This window comes from Equus caballus, chromosome 25, assembly GCF_041296265.1.
Source record: "Equus caballus isolate H_3958 breed thoroughbred chromosome 25, TB-T2T, whole genome shotgun sequence".
Classification (NCBI taxonomy): domain Eukaryota; kingdom Metazoa; phylum Chordata; class Mammalia; order Perissodactyla; family Equidae; genus Equus; species Equus caballus.
This window is the reverse complement of record NC_091708.1, coordinates 39,901,592-39,929,500: the sequence shown is the minus strand read 5'-3', so window position 1 is coordinate 39,929,500 and position 27,909 is coordinate 39,901,592. Positions and strand designations below refer to the sequence as shown.

The following is a 27,909-nucleotide window of genomic DNA, read 5'->3' as shown; positions in this document are numbered from 1 at the left end:
AATTCCAGCTCCCCTCTCCAAACAGAACCTGCTTTTCCGCCTTCGCTCTCACCGTCTCAGGCCTACCGTGTTCATTCCTCAGTGTTGGGGAATCCTCCGTTTTCTTGACTCGTTCATTTTCTCCCTGTTGAATAAATGGTGGATCCCCAATACCTTTTGTAACCCAACGGCCTGAGGCTCTGCAAAGACCAAATCCACAAATCCCTGCCTCCAGCCTCAGCTGAACCCCCACCACTGCCCAGCAACTAGAACAGTCTCTAGACTCCCTCCCACAGTGGCTTTTCCAAAGTTTTGCCTCTTTCCCCTTCCATACTCCAACTCCCCTTTTTCATGGAGAAAAATAAAAGCATCAAGCAGAATTCCCTCCACCTTCTCCCCACCGTCCCTCATCTTTGACTTCCCCCAGCCTGAAGTCCCCCTTCAGAGGAAGAGATGTTCTTGCTGCCGAGACAAACTTTCTTCCAGGCCTAGGTCAAACGTCTCTGAAAAGGTCTCTCGCTATCCCCAAGACAGAATTGTTGGTCATCTCTTAGTGCTCCCATGTTCACTGAACCAATATTTAGTAAGTCCCTGCTATGTGCTAAGCCCAGTTCAAGGGCCACTAGACCATTGCATCCCACCCAGTCTTCCAGGAGCCCATGATCGGGCTCTCTAATGTAACCAGGTAAAATGATGAAAGCTCTCCCCACACACACTGAAGAGTTTTACCTGTATGGTTGTGTCCTCTCCCCACCAGCTGACCACAGTCCTTCCCTGCCAGTGGAGGTCCTTGGGGTATTTGTGATGGAAAATCTGAGAATGGACAGGATGGAGGTCACACACATGTGCGCGCACACATACACACTCACTAGACCTGGGTGACAGGGCGGAGGAGGAGGGAAAGCTCCTCAGAAGATGGGTAACAGGGAAAGGGTGGGGGAAGGGTGCTGAAGACAGGGGCACGGGCACATGCAGTGTGTGAAGGGTGTGGGATGGGGAAGCAAAGAGGAATTTTAAGCGTATAGCTGTGGTCCGGGTATCTGACCCATGTGCGGTGTTTGAGAAATGCAAGTAAGGAACGTTTGTGATTCTGATATTAGTTTGGATTGCTGGACCATGTCTTCTGAAGCAAACCTGCCGGCACTGGCCACTTTTTTCAAAGGGCTACACCCAGCACTGATGAGGACCTTGGGAAGCAAGCTGGTAGGTTTAAAAGTTGATGTAACCTTTTGACAGTGGGATATTATATATCGAAACAAACACCAACAACCTCTTTTTGTGTGTGTGTGTGTGAAGAAGATTGCCCCGAGCTAACATCTGTGCCAATCTTCCTCTATTTTTTATGTGGGATGCTGCCACAGTACGGCTTGATGAGCGGTGTGTAGGTCTGCAGCCGAGATCTGAACTGGTGAACCCTAAGCCACTGAAGCAGAGTGCGTGAACTTAACCGCTACACCGCTGGACTAGCTCCCCAACATCCTCTTTGACCCAACAATTTCATGTCTAGGAATATATTGTAACGGAATAATCCAGGAGACATGCAAAGATTTAGACTTTAAAGAGAAATTCCCTTTCAGTGCTCGTTTTCCTCAATGGGATTTTCCTTGGACTGACCCTTCCCTACCTTCCCAAGCGGGTGAGAGACTCGGAGAAAGGGAGAAAGGAGCCCTCTCAGGCTTGCCCATAGGCCAGAGAAAAAGAATGCTCCACCTGGTCCAGAGCTGTGGACCAGGAAACTTCGTGGGGTTGGAGCAAAGCCAATTGGTAATAGGCGATATGCATTCGCCCAGTGCACGCCCTGCATGTCTTATATCCCTCTGGAATCTGGTGTGAGGATGAGTGGTGTGGTGCAGTTAAGAACAAAGCATAGTTAGGGTGGGGCAGGAAGGATCTCAGATCCCAGATCCCAGGACACAGGTCTAACCTGAGGCCTCGTTAAAATGACCAATGTTTGTGGAAGGTTGAAAAGTCCTAGCCACTTGATAAATTATATTACATATAGTCTAAGGAATACTACAGAGCCATTAAAAATGATAAGACAGATCTATTGTTCAGACATGGAAAGGTCTCCAAAACATATACTAGCTAAGAAAAATAAAAGGCAAGGTGCAAAGCTGTAGGTGGACCACAGCGCCATTTCTCCATGAAAATAACCTGTGTATGTTATTACATGCATGTAAAAAGAATCTGGAGGAATACACAACTGAACTATTCAGATGGATTATTTCTGGAAAGTGGAATTAGAGGAGATTTTCACTAGTGACTTGTAAATTTTTGTAATGTTTAAGTGTTTTGGGAAAGGAATACCTGTGTGTCTAGTCAGGAAAAAATCAAGAGAATAAAAACTTGTTGGAGAAGATACTCATGACATATTGGTTGAAAAAGCAGGTACAGAACAGCAAGTTCAGTCTAAACCTATATATGTGTTTGGGGGCTGGGGAGAGACATAGACAGAAATTCATAGAGAAAAGCCTGCAGATTTGGGGTGTTTCTTATATGACTCATATATTCTTTTTGGTACTTTTGAAAAAGATTTTAAATTTGTGAACTATATTTTCAAAAGAGGGTATGTAATTGCATCAGTTTGCTCCAGCTGCCGTAACAAAGCATACACGCTAGGTGCCCTCAACAACAGGAACTTCTTGTCTTATAGTTTCGGAGGCCAGAGGCCTGACGCCAAGCGTCGGCAGGGCGGTGCTCCCTCTCGAGGCTCCAGGGAAGGACCTGTTCCAGGCCTGTCTCCCAGTTTCAGTCCGTTCCTTGGTAGCAGAGCTGCAGTCTATACGTGGCGTCCTCCTTGTGTGCCTGCCTGTGTCCAGATTCCCCCTTTGGATAAGGACACCAATTAACCGGGTTAGGGGCCCACCCTATTCCAGCATGACCTCATCTTAACTAGTTACCTCCACAATGACCCTACTTCCAAAGAAAGGTCACATTCTGAGGTACTGGGGGTTAGGACTTCAATGTATGAAGCTGGGGACCCAGTTTGACCCACACCGTAACGCATATATTCCATTTAAAGATGTATAATAAACGCTAAGGGAACCACGGTCCAGGTTAAGAAACAAAAGAGACTTAAAAAAATTTTTTTAACTATAAGACGCTATCTCAAAATGTTAACACCGGTGATTTTATTTTGCTCGGGGTTTTTTTTGTTGTTTTTTAAAAAATTTCAACAATGAACGTGGGCTTCCCTTGTTAGTTAGAAATAACCGCAGCTGATAGTGGAGCTGTGCACTGCAGTGCTGGACCCCAGCCTGCATGCACTTGAAGCAGGGGGATGCCCCTGAGTCCTCGGCTCAGGATGCGGCCTCTCCATTCCCCCAAGGGTCTGATTACCAGTTGTTTCCATCCAGGAGCACCTCCTCCAGGGGCCTGATGCAACTGCCACAGCACAGCCCCAGGGACAAGGAATCTGTGCTCCAGAGTGGGTCTGGCTTTTCTTTCAGGTGACTGGAGAGATTTCAAGTCCTGGGTGGGGCTGGGAGAGAAAATTCTCGCAGGCCCCATCAAGGGTCTGGCTCCTCTTGGACCCTCTGAACAGCCCCTCGCTGGCCCTGGGCCTCCGAGGTTGGATGGATGCTGGGCTCAGCTGAAGAGTCTGGTTCTACAATTGCCCAAACCAGTGGTTCTCAAAGTGGTCCTCAACAGCCGATGCTGTTGGTGCTGGAGAACCCGCACCAACGGCGTCAGCATCACCAGGGAACTTGTTAGAGGTGTGGATGCGTGGACCCCACCCCAGACCTACTGCATCAGACACTCTGGGGGTGGCGCCCAGTAGTCTGTTTGAACAAGGTCTCTGGGGGTTTGGATGCTCTCCGAGGTTTAAGAACCACTTCCCACACCATCGGGGAGGGATCCCAGACGGCAAATCTCGTCATGCTCCTTCATTTTACACAGGGGGAAACTGAGGCATTTTACAGCAAGGAGGAGGACCTAGCTCAAGTGCCACCGACAACCAAGTGGCAGAGGTGAAACCGGAAGTTAGATCTTCTGTCTGCCGAGTCCCCACTCTTTCTTCTGACTCAGGCAGACCTCCTAAGTCCAACCTGATTCCCTCTGTCACTGTCGGGAGGGTCACCATGATGCCAGCCACCATCAGGGCAGCGCTCCCTTTGTGCTGGGCACCATGCTCACCTGCACTGGCTCAATGAATCCTCATGACATCCAGTGAGGCTGGCACGAGAGCTAACCCCATTTTACAGAGCAGAAAACTGAGGCGAGAGAAAGGTCAGGACACTTGCCCAAGGTCACAGAGCTAGAAAGGGCAGAGGCAGAACTCAAACCAGCTTTCTCTGCTCCCAGAGCCCATGCTGTGGCTAATAGGACCACACCAAGGTTTGCCGAGATGGCCATTGGTGGTGGTGGGGGGTGCTCTTCTCCAGCATCTACAATTCGGCTAAGAAACTGCGAGACAAAAAGCTTCCGGAGCAGGCAAAACAGTTGGCAAACAGCCGGTGCCCAAAAGCTATTGCCATTTACTCCTAGGAAAGCCCCTGGTCTGCACACAATTGTACCCACCTTGAAGTGAGGGGCACAGTGCAGATTAGAAGCGGCCCACCAGGAGGGAGGTGCAGTAGACGTGGTTCTTGCCCACTCACCCCCATTCCACTTTCTCACTTTCTTTCAGCTGTCCATGCCTCCCCCTAGCGGGGGCGTGCCTCACAACAAGGCTTCCTGAGCCTTTTCACAGCAGGGCACACGTGGAAAACCAAAATATTTGCACAGCATCCCGGCAGCCTGGAGGGTATTGGGGATATTTAGAAGTCTTGATGAAAATTTCCTGACACTTTCTTCCTAATATATATTAGGATTAGAAACCATAGCATAAAGTATTAGGGAAGATGTTAAAGCTCAGTTTTGTATAAAACTTCCAAATAAAACATTGTGCTGGATAAAAGACGACACACAAAAGGCCACATACTGTGTGATTCCATCCATGTGACAGTTTGGAAAAGGCAAAACCATAGGGAGAGAAAGCAGACCAGCGGTGTCCCCGGGCTGTGAGGAGGAGGGAGTTGACTGCGCAGTGGCACAGGGAAACTTTTTGGCAAGACGCATATATTCTCTATTTTCATGTAGTGGTGGTGACATGACGGCTTATGTTTATCAAAAATCATCAAAGTAAATTTTACTGTATGTAAATTTAGCAGCGGTTCCAAAACCTGTCATCTCCTCAGAATCACCTGGGGTGGTTTTGTTGAAAAGTAGTCAGGCCTCACCTACAAGCAGCTGAATCAGAGCCCTGTGCCGCGGAGTTCAGAGGGGGCAGGAACCTGCCTATAACAAGCCCCCCAGGTGGAGGGTGTGGTTGGGGACCAGGACTTTTGGGTCAGGACAGAAGATTCCAAGCTTCTGTCTCCAGCCCAGACCTGAACCTTGAATCCCAGACTCGTGGATCCAACCACTACCTGACCTCCACGTCTAGATCTCCAATTTCGCACGTCTAAAACTGCTCTCCTCACTTGCCCCCAACCAGCCCCACCCATCTTCTCCACTTCAGTTAATGGCAGTTCCATTCTTCCAGTAATTTGGGCCAAAAACTTTGACATCATCCTCAATTCCTCTCCTTCTCTCTCTCTCTTTTGCTGTTGTTTAGTTTTTATCTCATGGTCATAAACTTTTTTTTTTAGCATTTATTTATTTATTTTGGAGGGGGGATTAGCCCTGAGCTAACACCTGCTGCCAGTCCTCCTCTTTTTGCTGAGGAAGACTGGCCCTGAGCTCACATCCATGCCCATCTTCCTCTACTTGGCATGGCTTTTGCCAAGTGGTGCCATGTCCGCACCCGGGATCTGAACCGGCCAACCCCGGGACCACCGAGAAGGGGAACACGTGAACTTAACCGCTGCGCCACCGGGCGGCCCCTCATGATCATAAACTTAACTCTTCAGTCCAGCTAGACTTGAGGGGGAGAAGGAAAACGTGGAACCGAAAGAACTGCAGCCAGAGCATGAAGACGACAGGATGTGTAAGCAGCTGGGGAAACTGGCGGTTAAGACAAAACACAAGTCAAGGGGCCAGCCCGGTGGCACAGCGGTTAAGTGCACACATTCTGCTTTGGCGCCTCAGGGTTTGCTGGTTCGGATCCTGGCTGCGGACATGGCACCGCTTGGCAAGCCATGCTGTGGTGGAAGATGGGCACGGATGTTAGCTCAGGGCCAATCTTCCTCAGGAAAAAGAGGAGGATTGGCAGCAGATGTTAGCTCAGGGCTAATCTTCCTAAAAAAAAACAAAAACAAAAACAAGTCAAATTGCTTAGAGTCGTCCACAGACAGCAACGGTGTTCTTGCTGGTCTTACCATTCCTGGACCCAAAGTGCCCCTTGGCTTCTGTGAGAGTCATGTCCTTTCCTCCTTGCCAAAGACCACATGCCTGCCATCCAGCCACTCAGTCTTGGCAGTGCAGGTGAAAACCCGGGAACTGTTTGTGCTGGGGCCAGCACATGCCGTGGACAAGATGCCAGGACCCACGTGCTTCCAGATGAAATATTCATCATCAAATTTCTCCCTGTAGGGGGACTCTCCACCGGTGCCAGTATGCTGTGTGAAGTCACCAACCTGGCACATAAATCCTGGAATAATTCTGTGAAAGCAGAAAACTTCATAACCAAGTCCTTTCTCCCCAGTGCTCAGAGCACGAACCTTGTCTGCTGCCTTTAGAACTTAGTCTGCAAACAGCTTGAAGGAGACTCGGCCCAAGGGCTCGCAGTCGATGCTGAAGAATAGTGGGGTCGACCAGAGCAAGGCAGCACAGGGGGGCTCCAGGAGGTGGCGTCATCACCTCTGCAAAGCCTCCTCTCCTTCTCTTGAAATTCTCTCGGCTCTACCTTCTCACCACCCCAACTGCTAACACCTGGTCTGAGGCATCGTCGTCGTATCTCACCTAGACTCATGTGGGTTTCTAACCAGTCTCCCTACTTCTACCCTGGACCCACCTATGGTTCATTCAGTATGGTAGCCAGGGTGAGCATGTTCAATATAAGTTAGATCATGTCATTTCTCGGCCTCAAACCCTCCAGGGACTTCTCATCTCAGAGTAAAAGCCAAAATGGCCTCCAAGGCCTTCCCTGCTCTGACCCTGACCTTGGCTCCATCATCTCCAGACCTTGGCTCCTCCTTGCTCACACTGCTCCACCCACACTGGCTTCCTTGCTGTCTTTTGAACCTGCCAGTCCTGCTCCTGCCTCAGGACCTTTGCATATGCTGTTCCCGTGGCCTGGAATGGTCTTCCTTCAGATGTCCCCATAGCTTGCCACTTTACCCCCTTCAACTCTTCGTTAGACATTAACGTCTCAGACTGTACCTGATAGCTCCCCCTTTTTGCTCTATAGCACATATCACCCTGTAATATTTACTTATTTGTTCCTGTCTGTCTCCCTCGCCAGAACGTCAGGTCCATGAGGTCAGGGGTGTTTTTCAGTTATGTTACAGGCTGTATCCCTAATGCCCAAACCTGGCCCATAGGAGGTGCTTGATAAACGTTTATTTCAATGAATGAAGGGGACACCTGAAGCCTGGAGAGGAGGTGACTTGCTCAAGGTCATAGTCATGCAGAATCAGTGCTTTCACTCTTGGACCAAACAAAACACAATCCCACAGCTCTGGCCCAAAGTCCTTCTTGCTGCCATGCCAGGGCCTGGAACCAAAGCCGGGCCTGCTGGACCGCAGCCCCAGGACAGGAGGAGGGATGGCCCTGCCTCGGGAGGTGTCTGTCCGATCTGCCAGGACCCGGGGGTTTACACAACCAAGTCAAGGGGCTGCCACGGGAGAGGGGCTCCTCTGGAGAAGGAAACCTGTGATGCCAGTACCACGGTCCTGTGCTGGTGGAGGCAGAGACAGCCACGGCCAAGGCAAGGAGCCACCACCCCAGCGCCTCAGCTCCCTGAGTGCAGGTCATGGAGACAGCTGCTGGGCCCAGAAGCCTGACCCTACCGCGGCTGGGGGAGGGAGGAGAGCCAGCAGTCCCTGAGCAGAATAGCAGAAGGTGTGGAGCTGCTGCAGGCAGCCCACAGCCAGGGGCAGATTCCAAACGCTGGGGCTCCCTTCCCACTTGTCGCCCCAAACCAGCAGAGGGCGCCCTGGCCCCCACAGTCCAAGTTCCGGCACCTTGCGCCCTCTGGCGGCCACACTGGTTAGGGACGGAGGGGAGCCCCAGGTCTCCCCCAGCCACTGCCAGGGGAGGGGCTCCAGCTGCACAAGTGAAGACCCAAGGGCTAGGAGGATCAGCAGCCCTGGGTCTGGCCTGGGCCCACCCTGACCAGCAAAGTGAGGCCAGCGATGACCACTACAGCCCCAGTGGGTGAGCACTCACTGTGGGCTGGTCCCTGGGCCAGGCTGCGTTACACACACCCAGCTCAGGAGATACTCCTCTCCCACCTCCACTCTACTTGCGAGTAGACTAAGACACAGGGAGGGATGGCACCCACTCAAGATCACCCAGCAAGGAGACGACGCCAGGTCAGCCTGACTCCTCCTCCAGGCTGCCCTCCCGTGTCTCCATCTGCTTCATCAAGAATCCTCCCTCCCAGACCTCGTGACACGCAGAGAAGCTCAGCCATGGCTTAAAAAGTATAAAGTGCAAATACCAGCCGGCTTTTATTGAGCGCCTACTGTGTGCTGGGCACCAGGTCTGCAAGGGTCCTCCTCCCACCTCCCTGCACTTCCCACTGGCCAGGGAGGAAGGTTGGCCCTGGAAGGTGGGACCCAGGTGTCAAGCCAGGGAGGGGGCTGAGGTGGAGGTAGAAGGGGGCAGAGGGGCCCCAGCAGCTGGGTCCTCAGGGAGGGCAGGGCTCCTGTCTGCCCCCTCCTCCCCTCAGCCCAGGCCCTGAGTCAGGCCGTGCAGGGTAAGAGGGCCTGTGAGCTCTGCCCTTTCACCACGTGACCTTTGGAGAAGGGGACCCATCTCTGAGTGGTTTCTCCCGATATAAGACGGGTCCAGAGGGCAGAGTGGCCATGCCTAAGGTGGCAACCAGGTCTCTACTGGGTCTGTGGCTGCTGGTGGCAGCCTCTGCCAGCGATCTCCAACTCTGCCCCCTGGACAGCTGCGGCCTGCTCCTGGGCACTCCTCTGGAGTCACCACCTAGACCTAGACAGGAGACGCAAGAGGAGAGAATAGAAGAACTAGGGGCAGAGAGCGAGGGGCAGAGACAGAAACAGACACGGAGAAAGTCAGAGAGACAGAGGCGGGCAGAGAAAGAGTAAGCGCTAGAGGTGCACAGAGAAACGAAGGGACAGCCAAACACACAAATAGAGACAGAGACGGAGCAGACAGAGGGAAGGAGAGAAAGAAGACAGGCTGAGACCAAGACACAGAGAGTCAGCTCTAAAAGGGAGAGGCAACTGAGGGCCCCCTCTTCCCAGCCCGCCCTCACCTAGAGCTCATCCCTGGGGTGGGGATGGAGGCTGTGCCCACTGCTGCCAGCCAGGTCCAGGCGAGGGTCACGCAGGGTCTTGTGAGAGCCGCGCCAGCTGATGAGGCGGCCGCTGTCATCATCCCAGGGTGAGGATGTCTCCGTGTCGCTGAGCCACTCGGCATCCCCCGCATAGTGGGTGGGGGCGGCAAGCAGGGGCCGGGCTGAGAAGGCCCGCAGGTCCCGTGGCCAGAAGTGTGCCTTATACTGCTCGCTGTGAGGCAGGAGGATGGCTCAGGGGGGCAGAGGGGGGCTGAGGTGGGCCCCTCCACCCAGACCGCACACCTGTCTGGAGCCAGGCACCTCACTGCCCTCCCCATCTAGACCTCACAACAAACATGAGAGGCAGGATTCTCTGATCCATATTTTCCAGAGAGGGAAACTGACGCTCGGAACAGGGAAGTCACTTGACTAAAACCCACATGGGCAGCACAGAATTCACACCTGGGTTGGTCTGACTCTAGGGCTAAGCTGGGCTACTCCTCAGTGGCCTGGAAGAAGTGACTCAGCCGTGCCAGCCTCGGCCTCCCCACCTGCCCAGCGAGAGGCGGGCTCCCAGGAGAGGAAGCCCTGCCCTGCCCCCACCAAGACTCACTTGGGGTGCTGGTCAAACATGATGGGCAGGAACTCGTCCACGGGCAGCATTCGGCGTAGGGGCTGGGAGGCCAGCAGCTTGCGGGCACCCGCCAGGCTCAGGACGTATGCCAGTGTCCAGTAGGAGTACCCGGCCACCACTAGGTGTGGCAGCCCCTCCACAATCGCCTCCTCCTCAGGGTTCACCTGCTTCCGGCCGAGGTAGCTGTAGGTGACACCAAAGGTCCCTGGAGTCACTGTAGGTCCTGTGTCACAGGAGCCCTCCCCTGCCCCCATCCTACAGGCCAGGTTCTGGGGGAGGGCTGACCAGGGCTCCAAGCAGGTGGAGGCAGGCTCCCAGGGGCCCACCCCTCTCCCTTGCCCCTGGGGGCGCAGGCTGCCTACATCAGGTCCCATGGGAGTTTCTCTGCCTCCACTTCCTCCATCAGCTGCTCCAGTCGCCCCCTGAAGTTGCTCTCAAAGCGCACGTCGTCCTCAAACACCAGGACCTGGGCCAGGCCCCTGGCAACCACCTGTGGTATACGGTGGGGGATGGCTTTTTAGATTGAGCCGTCCCCTTCCACCTCGCTAACACCAACCGACTCTCCCTGGCCTCAGTTACGCGCCAAACGCTCGGCCCTGGCCACGTCACTCAGCTGCTCCAAAGCCTGCTGGGGCTCTCACCGCCTGGGGACTGAAATCCCAACGCCTTGCTCTGGCATTCAAGGCCCTCTGGGACCCTCAGGAGGCAGGACACAGGATGTCCCTGTGCTGCAGTGAGGAAATGGAGATGTGGGGAGGTGGAACCACTTTCCAAGGACACACAGCCAGGTGGTGGCAGAAGCAGGATCTGACCCTGCATCTGCTGGACTCGAAGGCCTGGCTCCTCATCCCGAACTCCTGAACTGTCCTAAAGGAGGCTGGGCTGGGCGAGGGGTGAGGGGAGACCCTAGGCCCCAACATCTCTCAGAAACGGTACTTCCTGTAACTTTTGGAAATGTGAAAAGTACATGAAATCAGCTCAGTAAATGGTGAAATGTACGTCATCCTTCAACCTGCTCAGAGACAGTAGAAAAATAGAAATATAAGCTCGCAGCCATCTATTTTAGTTACAGTAGAAAACAAAGACACAGAGTGAGTGTGAGCCCTCCCGGGGGGTGCCTCCAGGTAGCGGCTGCTCCTGGGCGCTCACACCCCAGCCCTGCGCTGAGGGTTCCACCTAGTGCCAAGCAGGCCTTTCTTCTTCCCTCCAGAACACACCCAACTCCTTCCTGCCTCAGGGCCTTTGCTCACACAGTTCTCCTCTGCCCAGAAGCCTCTTCTCCCCTCCCTTGGATGGCATGGCCCCCCGGACCCCACACCAAGCCAGGAGTGCAGGCCAGTCCACACTCTAGAATAGCCTGACATCTCCCCTCCATGACAAGCTTGGTTCTTTCTTGAGCTGCATTTTCCTTGTTCCCCTTTGTATGCTCAGAGCAGAATATCGCCTAGCACACAGTAGGTGCTCAATAGAGACTGGAGAACGAATAAGCTATAGGGTTGAACACACAGAGTTAAAGCTGCTGACCGGGTCTTCATGCGTTCATTTCTCCACTGGTTCATTGGAGGGCTGGACACAGAGCAGTGGTGAGGGTGGCCCTGCTCTCCCTGAGGGTGTGGGCCGAGGGGCCGGGGTCCTCACCTCCTCCCAGATGGAGTAGTGGCTGAGGAAGCAGCCCACCTCGCCCTTGGTCAGCGTGCGGCCTGAGTAGGGGTCCTGGTAGCCAGGGAGCAGGTCCACGCCAAGGCTCCTCAAGATACTGCTGTTGAGTGTCCTGAGGGAGACGGGTGTAATGGGGTGAGGGCCGCCAGCCAGGGCCCCATCCAGGAGGCCTGGCCTGTGCATGTTGGGGACGGTCACACTGGAATCTGGTCTGAAGGAGCTTTCAGCCTTGTTACTGCTTTGTGTGGCCTGAAGCCATCAGTGACTGGACCTGGGGAACCCCTGAGGGGTGACCCTCAGGGGAGAGGGTAGCAGCATGGGGAGGCGGGTGGTGGCCTGAGAAGGATGCACCCCAGGACAAATGTGGAGAACATGGCATATACTTCTTGGGCAGAGGCCCAAGCAAAAAACAAAATCCTGTGGTCAAAGGGGCTGGTGGCACATGCAGCAAAGATCAGCAGGCACGTGGGTCATATGAGCCCTGGGTCCCCAGGGCACGTGACTGGCCTGCTCCCACTCCCACCTACCCACCAGGGACCTAAGTTCAGGATGGAGAGAATAACCCTGACCATAATAAAGACACCTAAGCTTTGGAACACTAACCATGAGTCAGGCCCTGGCTGAATCTTCACTGACCCTTACCAGCCCCAAAGAGCAAGGCACAATTATCTGCCATTTACACAGCAGGGCTGAGAGGCGGGGGTAACTTGCTGAAGGGCAGAGCTGAAATCCAAGCCTGGGAGCTCCAGATCCTGGGCCTTAACCATTGTACTCTCCTCCCTCCATCCTGTCCTATTTCTGTCTGCCCTGGGACTCCCTGAGACAGAACTGCTCAGGCCTTGTTTGAATACCTCCTAGAACAGGAAACTCACTCAACTCATTTGTCCCCCTCCCAGGAAGCTCTGAGGGACCTGGGGAGCCTCACCGGCCATCCACAGCATCCACCACCCGCCCGGAGATCTCCATCTCCCAGAGCGAGCTCAGCATGCGCTCACGGCGGTCGGGCCGGCGGGCCAGGCTGATGACAAAGACCTGGACGAGGCAGCGGAGTGGGTGCAGGGGAAGTGGGTGCAGGGGGAGGGAAGAGCCCACCCACCTCCTGGCCCCACTTCTGCAGGCTGAGGGGGCTTACCTCATCAAACCCCATCTTGCTGGGCCTCTTTGGGGGCCGGGACACATGAGCCGAGGCCCACATGGGGGGCCCGTCCACTGCAGAGGAAAGCACCCCTCAAACATGAGTCCTCACATGCCAGGGGCAACCCTGAAGTCCCAGCCCCCCTCAGCGGAATGCCCAGCAGGAAGGGCCCTCTGAGATCACAGAACCCACCTGCCTCCAGGGTGGAGATGGGGAGACTGAGGCCCAGTGGGGAAAGAGATTTGCCCAGAGTCAGGGAGTGAGTTAGGCTGAAGCTGGGACCCAGCCCGCTGCCCAGTCAGGTCCAGGGCCTGGGAGAAGGGGCACGTGGGGCAGGGAGGCGGGGAGCAGCCGCACAGGTGGGCGCAGGGGCACCCAGCCCTCACCTAGTGCTTCCAAGATCAGGTGGATGAAGTTGACCCTCTCGTCCTCTAGCCCCTGGTAGGATTTCACGGCCACGTTCATGTACCCGTAGCGGTGCTGGTTGCACACGTGGACCGAGACCCCTGTGCAGAGAGGCCGAGTGAGTGCTGGAGTAGGGGGCAGGGTTCTCAGAACCCAGCTGAGAAGTCCTAGGCGCAGTCCTGCCAGCGACCCAATCCGTGAGTCCTCTCTGGGACTCTCGGTGTGCCCACCTGTGGGACTGGAGGGAGAAAGGGCTTGGCCCAAATGATATCCAAAGGACTTTTCTGCTGAGATGGTTTATTCATTCAACAGACGTGTCAGAGCACCTGCTGGGTGCCAGGGTGATGGCAGTGGGCAAGACGGACAGAGTCCCTGCCCTCGGGGATTGAGGTGAGGAAAGAACAGGCAAACGCCCACCCCACAGGATGCCACCAGGCATTGCTCCACCCCCTAAACCTCTCCCACCTCTGCCCACCCCACCGCCCGGCCCAGACCCAGCACCCTCAGCTCCCGCCCACATCCTTACACTTAACCCCAACCCTGTCCTGCTCCCACCATGCTGTCCTCCACTGGCAACCAGAGTGGTCTTTTTTATTTCATCAATATTTGTCACCTTTATTATAATTACTTATTTATTCTTTATCTTCTATAGACCACGAACTCCTCAGGGGCAGGCACACACTATCTATTTAAAAGTTAACCCCATGCCCAGCACGCCTACCTTTCCTGCCTTGGCTTGCACCATGCCCCCTCAACCTACTGTGCTCCAGCCACCTGCCTGCTTATATTCCCCACCACCACAGGGCCTTTGCATCTGCTGGTCCCATTGCCTGAAATATTCTTTCCTGCTCTGCTTGCCTTGTCAGTATCTGCCCACACTTCAGATCTCAGCTCCCAAGTTCACATCCTCCAGGAAGCCTTCCCTGACCAGGTCAGTGCTCGCCTAAGCTCCCAGGGCACCTATAATTGAGAAGTTCTCTTTCCTGTCACAGTTGTGATTGGACATTGACTTGTGTGATCCTTTGACTGACGGGACTGGAGCTTCCAGCAGGGCAGGGACTGCCAGATTTTACCCACACTGTCTCCCCAGTGCCTGGCACATGGTTAGTGCTCCATAAATAATTGCCTGATTGGGGCCAGCCCCACAGCCGAGTGGTTAAGTTCGCATGCTCCGCTGCGGCAGCCCAGGGTTTCGCTGGTTCGGATCCTGGGCGGGGACGTGGCACCGTTCGTCAGGCCACGTTGAGGCGGCATCCCACATGCCACAACTAGAAGGACCCATGACTAAAAATACACAACTATGTGCTGGAAGGACTTGGGGAGAAAAAAGCAGGAAAAAAATAAAAGAAGAAGATTGGCAATAGTTGTTAGCTCAGGTGCAAATCTTTAAAAAAAAATTGCCTGATGAAGGAATATATGCAAGTGCCATGATGGAGACAGACAGAAGGACATCTAACCTACTGGGGCAGTGGGCTCAAGACAAGCTACAGCCCGGAAGACAAACAGGAGCCAAGATGAACTGCAGAGTGGGGGAGGGCACGCAGAGGCAACAGCACGTGCAAAGGCCTAGCGGCCTCCCCTCACCAGCAGCCTGACAGGCGTAGGCGAAGACAATGATGTCATCGAAGGGCCAGGTGTAGTTGGGGTGAGGAGGGTAGAAGGCGAGCTGGGCTGCCCCCTCAGCCCGCAGGGATATCAGGAATGTGGAATGGACCATGGGGACACGGAAGCAGCCCCGGCGCTGGCGGTTCTTGGTGGGGAAGTACTCCGCTGTGCGGCGGTAGTAGCCCTGCGGAAGGGGGTTGCTCTGGCTGTGAGAGGGGCCCCTCCATCCCAGAGCCTGCTCCCCTGCCACAGCCCACAGAACGCGAGGCCTTCAGGCTCTCCCTGTCCCTCCTCCCGAGGCCCCCATCCCTGGCCTTACCTGGGGGGTGATCCCGCACCAGAAATTGGAGTAATAGGTCTGGGAGTCCAGCATTGGGGCCACCACGGGCAGCCCCTTCTCGATCAGAAGCCTCAGTGTCTGATTGTTGGTCAGAATGTTGTCTGTATCTGCAAACTTTGGGGAGCGGGACGTCACAGGCCTCAGACTTGTCTGGGCTGCAGCCCCCCAAGGATTCACTGGGTAAGATCCTTCCCCATTGCCAGAGACCCAGACTGGCTCCCAGAATCCAATGGAGTTCCCTTAGAGAGGTCTAATCTACAAACCAGTAGATCTGTTTCTGGACCAAGGATCTCATCTGGTGCACTGGCTCAGGGGTTGGGCCCAGAGATAAGAGTTACTGATCTAAGAACTTTATCTGAGATCTGACTTAGGGAGTAGATCCAAGGATCTACTCTGAACTCTAGTCCAGGGAACTAGGCTCAGTTTATACTCTGGGCTCTAGCCCAGGAATCTAGCCTCGGTATATACTCTGGCATCTGTCTCAGGGATCCAGGCTTAGTACTTAGTCTGAGCTCAAACATAGGGATCCAAGCTCAATATCTGGCCTGGGTTCAGACCCAGGGTGCTAACTAAAGGATCCAACCTACAGGTGGTTAAATCAGACAAAGATTTGTATCAGGGACAGATACCACCACCTGTGGGAAGCCCAATCCTAGGCCAGGCTTTCTTACCAGGATATAGTCAGCCTCCCAGTTCCTGGCAAAAGTCAGGGCTTCCTGCTTCAACTCCATCAGAAACTGGTGCCTTTCTTTGGTCCAGTGCTTGGGACCCTCTTCATCTGGGTAGGACCTGAGCAGGTAAAGAGATGGGATGTTCCCATGGGGTGGGTGCATGTGGTCTCTCCCTCGGAGGGTAGTGGACAGGGACGTGGCCTGGAGGTTGAGGCTCAGGGCTGCCCCGTCCTCTCTGGGTTGCAGCTGTGCCCATCTTCCCCAGGACCTTTCCCCTCAGATCACCACCTGGACTCCCCTTCGGGCCTCCAGACTACAGTCGCATAGTCATCGCCCACAGCGGCCAGCCACTCCTGCAGCATCTCTGTGGTGTTGTCCACGTTGTGGTCTGTGGCACACCTGGGGACACAGGAGGAAGAAGGGTGAGGGGCAGCAGCCACAGAAGGGCCAAACCCCGAGGCGGCCTTGACCCCCAGAGCACCAACACCTGCAAGGCTGGCCTCTCCTGGGAGCAGTAGAGGCAGATCTGCTACAGAAGATGGACTGAAGGCAGGCAGCTAGGTCCCAATCACAGGTCTGTGATCCACTACGTGACCTCAGGCAAGTCCTGCCCTTTCTGGGCTTTGCTTTCTCCTCCTGTGACTAGAGCTGTTCTGCTGAGCTCATGGGCTAACAGAATGCGAATGCATTTTGAAAGATGAAAAGTACCTTAACTTTGAGGGACCTTTCTTAGTTACCTTCCTTCCTTGCTGTGTGACCACAGGTCAGCCCCTTCCCCTCTCTGAGTCAGAACATGACAGAAGAGCTGCTGCTTCCCTCTGCCCGAAGGTTGTAAAAAAGACCAAACCACACTCCGAGCGTCCCTGAGAAGTACTAATGGGCCCTAGTTCCGCTGCCAGAGAGCACAGCCTCTCTTTTCCCGCGGAAGGGGCTCCCATGGTGGAGAAGGGTGCAGGCGGCTTAGCCAAGAGCCCAGGTTTTAGAGGATGCTGCCCCTTTAAGCCAATTCCCCAGAAGTGAAGACTAACTACGTGTCAAGTCCTGCAGGGGTGGGAACTAACTAACTCAAACTGTGGTAATTGTGGGCAGCCTCCCAGGACACAGCTCCACCCCCCAACCCAACTTTGGTGTGTTGTGGGGGGTCAGTTTGTCATTTCTCTCCGTTTATCCCAAGCCTCAGCTTAGGACTCCTCCCTGTTCTGGCTTCCACAGACTGTGGTCTCTGATTCCAGTGCCCTGTGGGGACACTTGGGGGGAGACACTCCAGGGAGGGGGCGCTACCATACTGAGAGAGGCTGGAATCAGCCCAGCGGGAGGCGGAGGGGTCTGACTCCCCTGCAGAGCAGCATGGTGGGGGGGCTGAGGGCACCTCCACAGGCTCCCCAGGAACCCGTGGTCCTGGTGATCTCTGCCACGTTCAGCCCCAGGGGACGCCAGCTCTCCCGTCTGCTCCACTCCACATCAAGCCAACCACAGGGCCCACTGGGTTGAGTTTGGGCTCTGAGAACTAGGGCATGAGGGGCTGGGCCCAACTTACACCCAGAGGAGGTCCCAAGAGGAGGAGTAGAAGCCGGAATGAGAAATGGGTGTCCCTGGGTCAGCCTAAGGCCTCAGAGGTCAGTCTTCAGGGCGAGGGGATGGGGGGGCGGCTGTGGGGGGCTGTGGAGGGCCTGTCGCGAGGGGAGGGGCCTGCCTGGGTGGCGTCTGGATAGGGAGCCCATGGGCCATCTGGGGCCTGGACTGACTGTGGGGCTGGGGGTAGATGCCCAGTGGGTGCCAATGCCCGGGTCTCTCTCACCAGAGGGCCAGCCTGGCCCGGGGGTAGTCCAGCCGCTCCAGCGCACCCAGGTAGTGGGGTAGTGAGTGCTCGGCATTGCGGGCCAGGATGGCAAGGACCACTGCGGGCAGCGGCGGCTCCGCGAGGCCCGCAGCCCCGAGCGGCGGCCCCAGCAGGAGCAGCAGCTGGAGCAGCGGGGCGGCGAGGGCGGCGCGCATGGCGGGCGCTCGGGCGGCGGCGGCGGCGGCGGCCCCCGGGGCTCCCGGCCCTGCCGAGGGGAGTGGGCGGCGCGGCGGGGCCGGGGCGGGGCCTGGGCCGGGGCGGGGCCGAGGCCGGCCGGGGTCGGGGGAGCATACCCCCAAAAAGTGGGCTCCCACGCCCCACCCCTATTCGCGGGTTCTCAAGTGTCTTCTCCTGGGCCGGGGGCACGCGCCCCAGGCGTGACCCAGGAGCGGCCCCCTCCCGGCTGCACGCCGGAGCGGGGAAGAGGAGGAGAGGGGAGGGTCTGGGGTGACGGCATCCGAGCCGCCCGGGCGTCAGAGATCGCTCGACTCCGAGTCCCCGAGCGTTCAGGCCCCGGGATCCGGCTTCACTGAGCGCCCGACCGCCCTGCCTCAGGATTCCCTGGCCATCCCTCCGACCCTGAGACCGGAGCCGTACACCCGGCGGGGAGGAGCCACCGGCCACCGCCCTTCCCGGCTTCCCCGGCCCCGCCCCTCCTCGCCTCCCCGCGGGCGCCCTCTGGCGGGCCCGCCGGAACTTCGCAGGCCAGCGAGGCCGCGCGTGGGCCCGAGAGCAAGACCGGCTTAGGGGGCCGGGAGCGGGTCTCCCTGACCTGCGCGCGCTGTCCCGCCGCGGTCCGAGCCTGGCATCCCCCGCGTGTCGTCGTCCTCGCCTCCGTCGCCAGCACCGGCAGTGCTCCTCCCGCCCTTTAGGAGAGCAAAACCCACTATTAGACTGTAGAACGAGAGGGCACCACACAGCCCCACACGGTGACCCGGCCCCACTCCAAAGCAGGGGACACAGCCTCCCCTGGGGCAGAGTTGGGGTCCTGAGGCCCCTGCTGAGATGGAAGGGGGTTTCCAGCCTCTCTTAGGAGAGGGCAGGAAAGGGGGGTCACCTGGAGGCAGTGGTGGGTTCTAGCTGGTATCTGCCACTGACCTCAGGTCCTCATAGGTGACATCGGGCTGATAACACCACCCATCTGCGAGAGTGTGCGAGGATTCCTTGAGAGAAGGAATATGCTTGAGTCCTCTGCATGGAGCCTGGCACCCAGGAAGAGTTACTGGGGTGGGAAGATGGGACTGGAGGAGCCAGGCTCCTAGTCCCTTCACCCCCAACCCACGGGGAACCTGCTTTCCTATGGCACCTTTGGGTCTCTCTTCAGCCTCCTCCTAGGGTCAGGAAGGGGAGCTAAACCTGTGCACACTATCTCCACTGAGAGGGGAAGGGTGGGGGCCCAGTAAGGAATAGACTTGCCTAGTGATGGGGCAGTGTGTGGGGGCATCGAACCCCACAGTCCTGGTCTCCAGCCCAGCTCCAAAGCCACCACCAGGCCTCAATCAAAGCTTCCTAGGTGGGGCTGCTTCCTGGCCAGTGGCCCTGCAGTGGAAGGCCTGAGGCCCCACAGCGGCATCCAGGGGAAATATAAGAAGCCATTCCCTTGCATAGTAGCCTCTGGACGGAAGGCACTCCCAACCCCAGAACAGGGTTCCCAAAGCATGTCCCCCACCTTACCCAGCCCAGAGCCGCTGCCCATCCTATTGGTCTTGGGGGCTTTCAGATTCTTCCCTTGCCTCGAGTCCTCCTCCTTCTCCCTATGCACTGACCCCTCCCATCTTCACCTCCCTCCCTCCACAGTCCACACCGTGGTCCAGCCTGTCACTAATTCCCTTGCTTCAGGGTTCTTCCATCATCCCTGCCTGGAAAAACCCTATAACTGTCTTGCTTTGGGGCAGGTTGGGGCTACTGCAAGCTCACCATCTCTGCCCTCGGCTGGACTCCCACCAAGCCCAGCAGGCCCATTCCCCCGTGCTCCTGTGCTCTCTCCTCAGTGGCATTTCACATCCCCACAGCCCCTGAAGCCCCACTCTATTCCCCCTCCCCCCAGCAAGGATCTCCCTGCTACTTTTTGGGAGAAAAGAGAAGCCATCACCTGGGAATTCTCATTTCCAGCCTCCAAACCTTCCACCCCTGCCCCCAAGCGGCCTCTGCTCCCACCGCCTGGTACAATGGGAGAGGCCCCCTGTCCTCACACCAGAACCCCCCCTGGGCTCCAAATGCCACCCCCTCACCCTTCCTGAACTGCCAACCTCCCTCTCTTCTGGAAACTTCCTTTGACATTCCAAAGGACTTAAATCTCCCCCAACTTAAAACATGAAAACACCCGGCTGCCTGCAGGCCCCCAGCTGCAGCCCTCTCTCTCTCCCTTCCTCCAAACCTCTTGCAAAGCAGATCTGTGCTTTTCTTCCTCACCTCCCTTCACAGCTTGACACACACCAAGGCCAAGGCCGCTCCAGCCAAACTGCTCCTCCCAAGACCAGCATCCTCCTGGCCACTCCCCCCAGTGACACTTCCTTCTCATCTAAGAGGGCTTTCTTCAGCAGCTGACCACATGGACACTCCCTCTTTCTGGAAAACCGTCATGTGTCTCAACTGCGCACCTTGACCCAAATTCCATCTGTCCAAAACAGAAGCCCAATCTTTCCCCCAAACCTGCGCCCCCTATGGTGCCCTTACTCGGACGGCAGCTCCGCCCACCCAGTCCCACAAGCTGGAGACCTGGATGTTGCTGATGATAAGTCTCTCTCCCAGCCCACTCCATCACTTCATCCTGGCAGGACCACTCCCTCACCGTCTCCTGGGCATGGCTGCCTCTTTCTTTCTGCACTGCCACTTGCCTGGCTCAGGGCATCAGCACCACTCACCTGGGCCACTGCACCCTCCAGGCCCACTCCCACAAGGCTTTCTGCCTGGAAACCATTCTGTATTCAGTGGTCCTCTCTAAAATGCCTAATGTTAACACTCGCGGGCTACCCATTGCATTCAGCACAGAACTCAAACCCTTCAAGGGCATCGAGGCCCTGCATGGCCTGCCTGACACTTCTCCAATCCTCTGATGCCCCCTCCTCCCCCATCTCCTGCTCTAGCCAAATTGACTATTTGCAGTTTCCAGAACACTCCATGCTTTAGGACCTTCCCACGTGCTTTTTTTGGTTCTTCTGCTTGAACAGATCTTTCTCTTGCTGAGCAAATCCCACAGGCCCTCCAGTCTCAGCTTGAACTTCCTTCCTCTGGAAAGCCTTCCCCAATGTCATGTCTGGGGACACACACCCACGTGGAATCCTATATAATCCCATTCATTCAGCAAATATTTATTGAGCACATGCCAGGTGCAGATAGGACTCAAGGAACTGGGGTGAACAAGACAGACAATCTCTGTTTCCAGGGTGCGCACATTCTGGTGAGGGAGACACAAGGGAAACAACCAAACTGATTAGTTAATAGATAGTTTCAAAGGATGGTAAATACTGTGAACAAAATAAAACGAGTTAATAAGAACAGAGAGTAGCTGGGAGTGGGAGGCAACGTTGAGTAGAGGGGTCAGTGAAGACATCTCAGAGCAGAAGGGGAGCCAGTCAAGAGCAGATCTGGGGGGAGAGTGTTGCAGATGGAGCGATCACGTGGGGCCAAGGTCCTATGGTAGGAACAGGCAAGGCCAGTGTGGTAGGAGCAACGTGAGCAAGGAGGGTGTGGTAAGAGCTGAGAACCGCCTAGAGCCTGCAAGCCACGGCAGGATTTAAAATTTTTTCAGTGCAATAAGAAGACATTGGAGGGGGTAGGCAGAAGAGTGACATGATTCGTCTTAAAAAGACTGCTCTGGGGGTGGCCCCATAGCCGAGCGGTTAAGTTCGCACGCTCTGCTTCAGCGGCCCAGGGTTTCGCCGGTTCGGATCCTGGGCGTAGACCTAGCGCCGCTCATTAAGCCATGCTGAGGCGGCATCCCACATGCCACAACTAGAAGGACCCACAACTAAAATATACAACTATGTACCGGGGGTTTTGGGGAGAAGAAGAAAAAAAAAAAAGATTGCTCTGGCTGCACCTCAGAGGGTGGAGCCATGGCGGCAAGGATGGAAACAGGAGACCCTCATACAGAGAGAGATGATGGTGGGCAGGGTTGAGAGTTGAGATGTAGAATGGAGGCAGAGCCCACTGGCTTGTGGGATTAGACGTGGGAGACAGAAAAGGAATCGGGATGACTCATAGGGTTTGGGACTGGGCTGGATGGTGGGCTAGTTACTCAATGGGGAAGACCTGAGAAGAAACAGTTGGAATGTGATCGGCTTCTGTGTTGGACTTTAGTTTGAGCTGCCTTTTAGACTCACAGGTGGAAAGATCACATGCCAGACCAGCCTGGCTGTGAGTTTGGAGGCAGGGACCCGCCCGCCTCCTTCACTGTTTCATCCCCAGCCCCAGAGCAGGGCCAGCTGAGCATAGGGTGAGCTCTCAGTAGAAATACGGTGGGGTCACTGATGGAGGTGGGCTGATCAAGCCCTATACTCCCACTTACACTCAGTTTTTTGCCCCAAAATTTAAGACACAGTCTGCAAAGGTAATATTTGGGCAAATTCACAGAAATTCTGAAGCGGTGGCTCTCCAAGCATGGTCCCTGGACCAGGAGCATCAGCCTCACCTGGAAACTGTTAGAAATGCAAATTCCTAGGTCCCTCCCCATACCATTGAATCAGAAATTCGGGCAGTGAAGGTAAAACCAACAAGCCTTCCAGGTGATTTTGACACAGGCTAAAGATTAAAGCTGCTGTTCTATGGGGCCTAAGGCTTCATTCTCCAGGTCATGTAGGATGCATGCCTGGCAAAAAATGATTGGGCTCCTCTAGCTGAATAGGACCCAGAACACTGTGGACCAACATCTAGGCACAATTTCCCTCCCACAGCATCCTCCCTCCCATCCCTCAGCCATTGTAGTTCTGGCCAAAGCCAGGTGGTGGCGCCAGCGCCCCAGGCTTCACTCTGGCTTGGGGCAGTCGAGACCCTGGAAAAATTGTCCCCCTCCCCAGGGCCTTCTTCCCTCTGAGGGCCTCAGTTCCAAGGCCTACCCACTGGCAAAGGCTCTGCAGGGTGGCCTTCATCAGGGAGAGGGGTGCTGAGGCTGGCACACCCAAGATGAGGGCCAACCTCTCTCCCTGGAAGTTAGAAAGATGGGCTAGAGGAGGCCCCTTGGTCAGAGAGAAATTAGGGGTGTCTGGCCTGTGGGACTTGGGGGTCAGGAGCCCAGGCAGCCAGCTCTGGTCCAGTGAACTCTGGCAAAACCCCCACTAACCCTCTGCCTACCCTGCCCAACCTCATTTGTGGTCTCAGGTGCCATTTCCCTGCCAATGGGAGGGGGCAAACTGGAGGTACCCCAGAGCCCAGACAGAGCACCAAGGTTGGGGGTCTTCAGAGCCTGGCAGCCAAGCAGGCAGGGAAGAGGGGCCCACAGTGGGGAGGATGCTTGGATGGAGCTCTTACCAGCTGCCAGCTTCAAATCTCCCGGGTTGGGGGCTCTCTGGGCCCCTGTCCTGCTTGGTGGCCAAGGGAGCCCAGGATCCTGGCCAGAGGAGGGGCCCACGCCCCGCTCCTTGTCCTGGGTGCAGCTCAGCAGAGAAGAGTCCAGGAGCCCTGCCTGGGCTCCCTTCCACCTCAGGTTCCAAGGCCGCTTCCAGAGAAGCCAGGGCTGAGCACAGGCTTGCCCCCCATCTGCTCCTCTGCCCCTCATCTTTCCTATTTGAGGGGAGACTGAGACCACCAGATCCCAGCTGGAGTCACTCTGCCCATTCTGCTTAGACCTAGCATACCTTGGCCTCTGCTCTAGGAATCTGTCCACGCCCCCTCATCTCCAGGGGTTCCACCCAACGCCCACACTCACTCCAAAGGACCACCCTCTCCCTCTGGGTCATGCCCTCCTCTCCCAGGACCCCAGATGTGGAGCTATCCTCCTCTGAGGCTCTGCCTGTGTCCTGAGGAGGCTGGGGCCAGGCCAGCTGTTTTTCCCAGGCAGCCAGCTGTTTTGCCCATCAGGAAGCAGTGCTGGCTCCTCCGCTAAAATCCTTGCTGTGGCTGGGCTGCAGCGTGGCAGCCCCGCTGAGCCAGGGCCTGGGAGCTGTTAACTCCTCTGGGCCCAGGCAGCCCCTTCCTCTCCTAGCCGGATCCCTTCTGCCTCCCCCCTCCCAGACCTGCAGGAGCAGCCTGTCACAAGACTTCTAGAGATCCCAAGAAGACCAAGCATTGCTCTCCCCACCCCCCTCAACAAGTGCTAACCCGCCCCCCACAACAGAGCCTTGTCCTCAGGTGACCCCAGGTGAGAGGAGGGTCCAAAGAGATAAATGTTACCCCATTCAGACTAATAATAATGAGAGCCATCAACTGACTGCTGTGTGCCAGGCATTGTGCCAAGTGCTTTAAATGTGTTGTCTAACAATTTTTACAACCACCCTGTAAAGTAGGGAGTATTTTCATTTTATAGATGAGGAAACTCAGACGTTGGAGTCTAAGTCACTGGCCCAAGCCCACAGAGTTGAAGTTTGAAACTGGGCTGCCTGCCTCTCTCAGGCCAGCCCTGGTGGCCCTGGAATCACTGTTGGTGTCGCTATTTGTTTCCCAGAGCCCCTCACCCAGGCTGTCTTTCCCTGGTCTTGGCCTCAGGAGCACCATCTGTGAAACGGGAACACTGATGGGTGGAATTAACACCCCGATCAGCTCCCACAGGCTGAGTCCGGGGCTGTGCCAGGCTCAGTGCTTAACACCTTCCAAGCATTTATTAACAGATCATTCCTCTCGCTGGCAGTGGTAAGCCCGGGCGAGGATCCCAGGTTTGCTGCTTCCCAGCAGCCTGGCTTTAGGCAAGTGACTTTATGTCTCAGAGTCTCAGTGTCCAAAACTGAATAATGGATGTAAAAACAGTATCTACTGCGTCCTCGATTTTGTGGTGAAAGGAGGAGGTAACATACGTAAAGTGGTTGGCTTGCTACCCAACGCAGAGAAAGTGGTGTGAAAGGTTAGCCCTTACTATTATGACTAGTGACCACATCTGGAAGGATCTGAGTGGCCTATCCACCTCTGTGTGCCTCCATGCCCAGAGGCAGCTGGCAGCCAGGAGGGCTCTGTCATTACTTGTGAATGGATGGACCCTGGTCTGGTAGTACTACATGGGGACAGCCTCCTTCAAGAGGAGGCGGAACTTGCCCAGACCACACAGCTACTGGGGTAGAGCTGTGGGCATCCCAAGGCTCCTGCTCTTAACTCCTCACCCCTTCTCTCCAGAGGCCAGAACCTGGTCTGGTGGGAGGGGAAGGAGGGGCAAGGGAATAGGGACAATCTCAGGGCTGAGACAGCCCAGAAGGTGACTGGGTTGTGGCTGGGTGGGATCTCAGGGTCTGGGAAAGACCCCTCAGGATGCAGTGACCCGTGCTCTCCCTTTTGTCCCCTCCCCCCTGCCCACCATGGGTCAGCTCCCTGGTCCCAGCCTAGACATCTGGAACTGGGGCAGACAAAGAGCTGCGAGGAGGGACAATAACCTTCTGTCCATTTTCAGATGCCGGGCCGGGCCTGGCCAGGGCTGGGGGCCGGAGCCCCGGCGAGGCGGTGCCAGGCCCCCCGCGGGCAGCGGACAATGTTGGCAGTGATGGAGAGGAGGCATTTCAAAGCGTTTTGTTCCCACTGACCCCCTCCCCGCCACATCTCGCCCCAGCTCGGGGTGAGGCCCCAGCCCCACCCCCAGCCACCCAGGCCCCTGCTCCAGGCGGCTTGGGGACCGGCCACATTCTTGACCTCAGGGGAAAAGTTTAGACTCTTTGCACCCTGGGCAACAATAACAGTGTCACAGAACTGATTTAGGAGCAGCACTTACCATCACAAAGCAGCAGACAAAGAGCCAGGGCTGAGAACGCGCCGGCCTCTGGGCCTGTTCCTCCAACCACGGCTGACTTCTCTCCTGGACTCTGCCTGGGCAGGACTGGGTACCCAGGCCCCAGACCCGGGGCACACCAGAGGAGAAGCGGAAGTGGGAAGGGAGCAAAGGAGAAGAGTGGGGGAATCCAGTGGGGAATCAGGGGGCCTGAGAGCTGCTTCCTGCTCCGCCACCGATTTGTTAAGTGACCCTGAGGAAGTCCTTCTCCACTCTGGGCCTCAGTTTCCCTATTTGTAATAAGGAGGCTAAACTATAAGGCTGAAAGCAGGATGTTCTGATCTTGCAGGCAGGAGGGTTTCAGTAATAATGATAATGATGATGGTGAAAAGTATTTACCGTTTAGTTCTGGGCACTTCCTAGGTGCCAGACACTGTGATCGCTAACCCCTTTCTGGCCCTCATCCCCTTTTATCATTTAATGCTCATCAACCTCACAAAGCAGGTGTATAATTAACACCGGTTTACAGTTGATAAACAGAGGCTCAGAGAAGTTGAGTCAATTGTCCAGGGCCACACAGCTTGGAGGCCGTGGAGCCGAGACACGAGGCAAGGCTGGTTCACTTCTGATTATGCTGCAGTGGGAAGGAGAGAGGGGCAATGAGGCAGCTGGACCCTGGTGAGTCCTGGGTGGGAGGGCCTCTTCTCCCAGCCAGAAGGCTATGAATAAATAAATGTCTGATTACCCCCAGAGGGAATTCTACCCCGGAGCAGGTGCCTTTAAAAAAGAGATTAATTCTCATCTGTGAACAGTTTGGCCTGCGCAGACACCTAGATGCAGAGGATTGGACACAATGACCTCTAGTGGAGACTTCCTAGGAATTAGAGGCAAGGTGGGAGGACATTTAAGGGCTCAGGGCCCTGGAGGCAGGCTACAGGTTCGAATCTCGGCTCTAGCTTTTTCTGGCAGCGTGTCCTTGGGCAAGTTACTTCAACATTCTATGCTTCATTTTTCCAACCTGTAAAATTAAATTCACCTGGTAGGAGTGTGGTGCCCATTTGGTGAGATGCATGGAAGGCCTTAGAACAGCGCCTGACTCAGTGAGGGCTGCCTGTTCCTATCTGGCAAGGTCCTTCCAGCCAGGACACCTCAAGGTGGGCACTGCGAGGACACTGGCATGCAGTCAGCTGTTGACCTTGCTTTTCAGGAAGAGGTTGGGCTTTGACTACAGCATGAGGGACTATGGTTAGACACTGAGAGCAAAGGGGGCCCTGTTCTCTGTGATCTGTAAGGCAAAGACCAACCATAGCTTCCCAGGGACCGAGGAGCTTGTAGCTTCTCTGATACCTGACAGGGGTTGCTTAGCCCTGGGCATGGTGTCTGGAGAAAGGACAGAAAGGGAAGGAGGCCCTGGGAGGTGCTGTCCAGAGTCTGCCCCCTGCCCCTTAAATCCAGAGGGACCAAACTGCATGTGGAGAGGGAAGGAGAGGTGGCCAAGGGCAGCATCCACAAGTCCTGGTGGGTTTTGAGTCCCAGCTCTGCCAACTTGCTGTGTGTTACCCAAGATGAGTTGCTAGCCCTCTCTGAGCTCATTCCAAAAGTCTTTTAGAATCCAAGATGTTCAAAGGAAACTATCACAGGCGCCTCTGTGATTCCACAAGTCTAATAAAAAGTTTGCTTGGCATCCAGGAGTCCTGCTCCCCAGACTACAGCCCCTCCTGGCTCCCCTCATCCCCAGACTTCACCTCCAGCTTCTCCACCATCCCTTCGGCTCCCCTCCCCAAACCACTGACACATGCACCACAGACAGAGGGCGAGACAGTCCAGTGGAAAATGTCACAGATTCTTAGGGACTCGTGGAGTGTGGGGGGTGGTCCTGGGGAGCCCCAACAAGGACAGCCTTCCCCTCCCTCACTGCCGGCTGTGGAGCCAGAGGAACACTCACCTGGGCAGAGCATCCTGGGGTCCCCCTCGGCCCGGGAGGTGGATGGCACTGCTGGGGCCGTCTCTGGCACAAGGTGACGTCCCTGCCCTGTTCCTGCTGCTGAGAAGAGCTAGTCAGGCAGGCCCTCAGGTGCCAGACTGCCCTTCCTGGGCACAGATTTTCCTGGCATCTGCTGGGCAGGAGGGCACTGGCTGGGGGTTGGGCAGACGGGCATGGAAAGATTTGGGCAGAGGTGTCGCCTAGAGGGCTTGTCCCCAGCCCCTAAATCCACTCCCTTTCTGGACACTGTGGGCCAAGGGTTCAGGAAGCCATGGGCCCTCAGGGGCATGGAGAGGGCTGACTTGGGGAGACTGATAGGAGCAGGCCCCTGCCTCATCCTGCCCCATCCCCCCTCATCCTGCCCCACCCCCAAAACAGGCCAGCACGGCCCAGGCTGAGGTGTTTGCTTTTCCAGTCTCT

General features: G+C 55.9%; 1 protein-coding gene and 1 pseudogene across 19 annotated transcripts; both read right to left on the bottom strand.

Annotated features, from left to right (window-relative positions):
• Nucleotides 1-73: 73 nt before the first annotated feature.
• Nucleotides 74-27,909, bottom strand: CERCAM (cerebral endothelial cell adhesion molecule). 19 transcript variants are annotated; one of them, XM_070251510.1, is made up of 16 exons: nucleotides 27,451-27,802; nucleotides 25,509-26,523; nucleotides 18,761-18,825; nucleotides 18,435-18,528; nucleotides 16,111-16,221; nucleotides 15,823-15,940; nucleotides 15,131-15,265; nucleotides 14,791-14,995; nucleotides 13,188-13,307; nucleotides 12,799-12,875; nucleotides 12,592-12,698; nucleotides 11,646-11,778; nucleotides 10,370-10,497; nucleotides 9,987-10,190; nucleotides 9,353-9,605; nucleotides 8,553-9,066 (listed from the first exon to the last, which is right to left on the bottom strand). In XM_070251510.1, the coding sequence occupies exons 5-15, from the start codon at nucleotides 16,182-16,184 to the stop codon at nucleotides 9,353-9,355; spliced, it is 1,554 nt and encodes a 517-aa protein (XP_070107611.1). In that variant the 5' UTR covers nucleotides 16,185-16,221; nucleotides 18,435-18,528; nucleotides 18,761-18,825; nucleotides 25,509-26,523; nucleotides 27,451-27,802; the 3' UTR covers nucleotides 8,553-9,066. The 19 variants fall into 19 exon arrangements, 18 of the variants coding, with proteins under 18 accessions (XP_023484806.2, XP_070107609.1, XP_070107611.1 ...); XM_070251511.1 differs by having other exon boundaries at nucleotides 25,509-25,613; XR_002803924.2 differs by lacking the exons at nucleotides 8,553-9,066; nucleotides 18,761-18,825; nucleotides 25,509-26,523; nucleotides 27,451-27,802 and adding exons at nucleotides 74-124; nucleotides 709-792; nucleotides 23,132-23,691.
• On the bottom strand, nucleotides 6,100-6,563 carry LOC138920794 (peptidyl-prolyl cis-trans isomerase A pseudogene; annotated as a pseudogene).

Excerpts from the sequence above, each read along its gene's own strand:
- CERCAM (XM_023629038.2), bottom strand. The coding sequence starts at position 23,378 with ATGAGGGGCAGAGGAGCAGATGGGGGGCAAGCCTGTGCTCAGCCCTGG. Across the intron at positions 12,876-13,187 it reads CCTGATCTTGGAAGCACTAG|TGGACGGGCCCCCCATGTGG; the intron begins GTGAGGGCTGGG and ends TTTCCTCTGCAG. Across the intron at positions 9,606-9,986 it reads ATGTTTGACCAGCACCCCAA|CGAGCAGTATAAGGCACACT; the intron begins GTGAGTCTTGGT and ends CCTGCCTCACAG.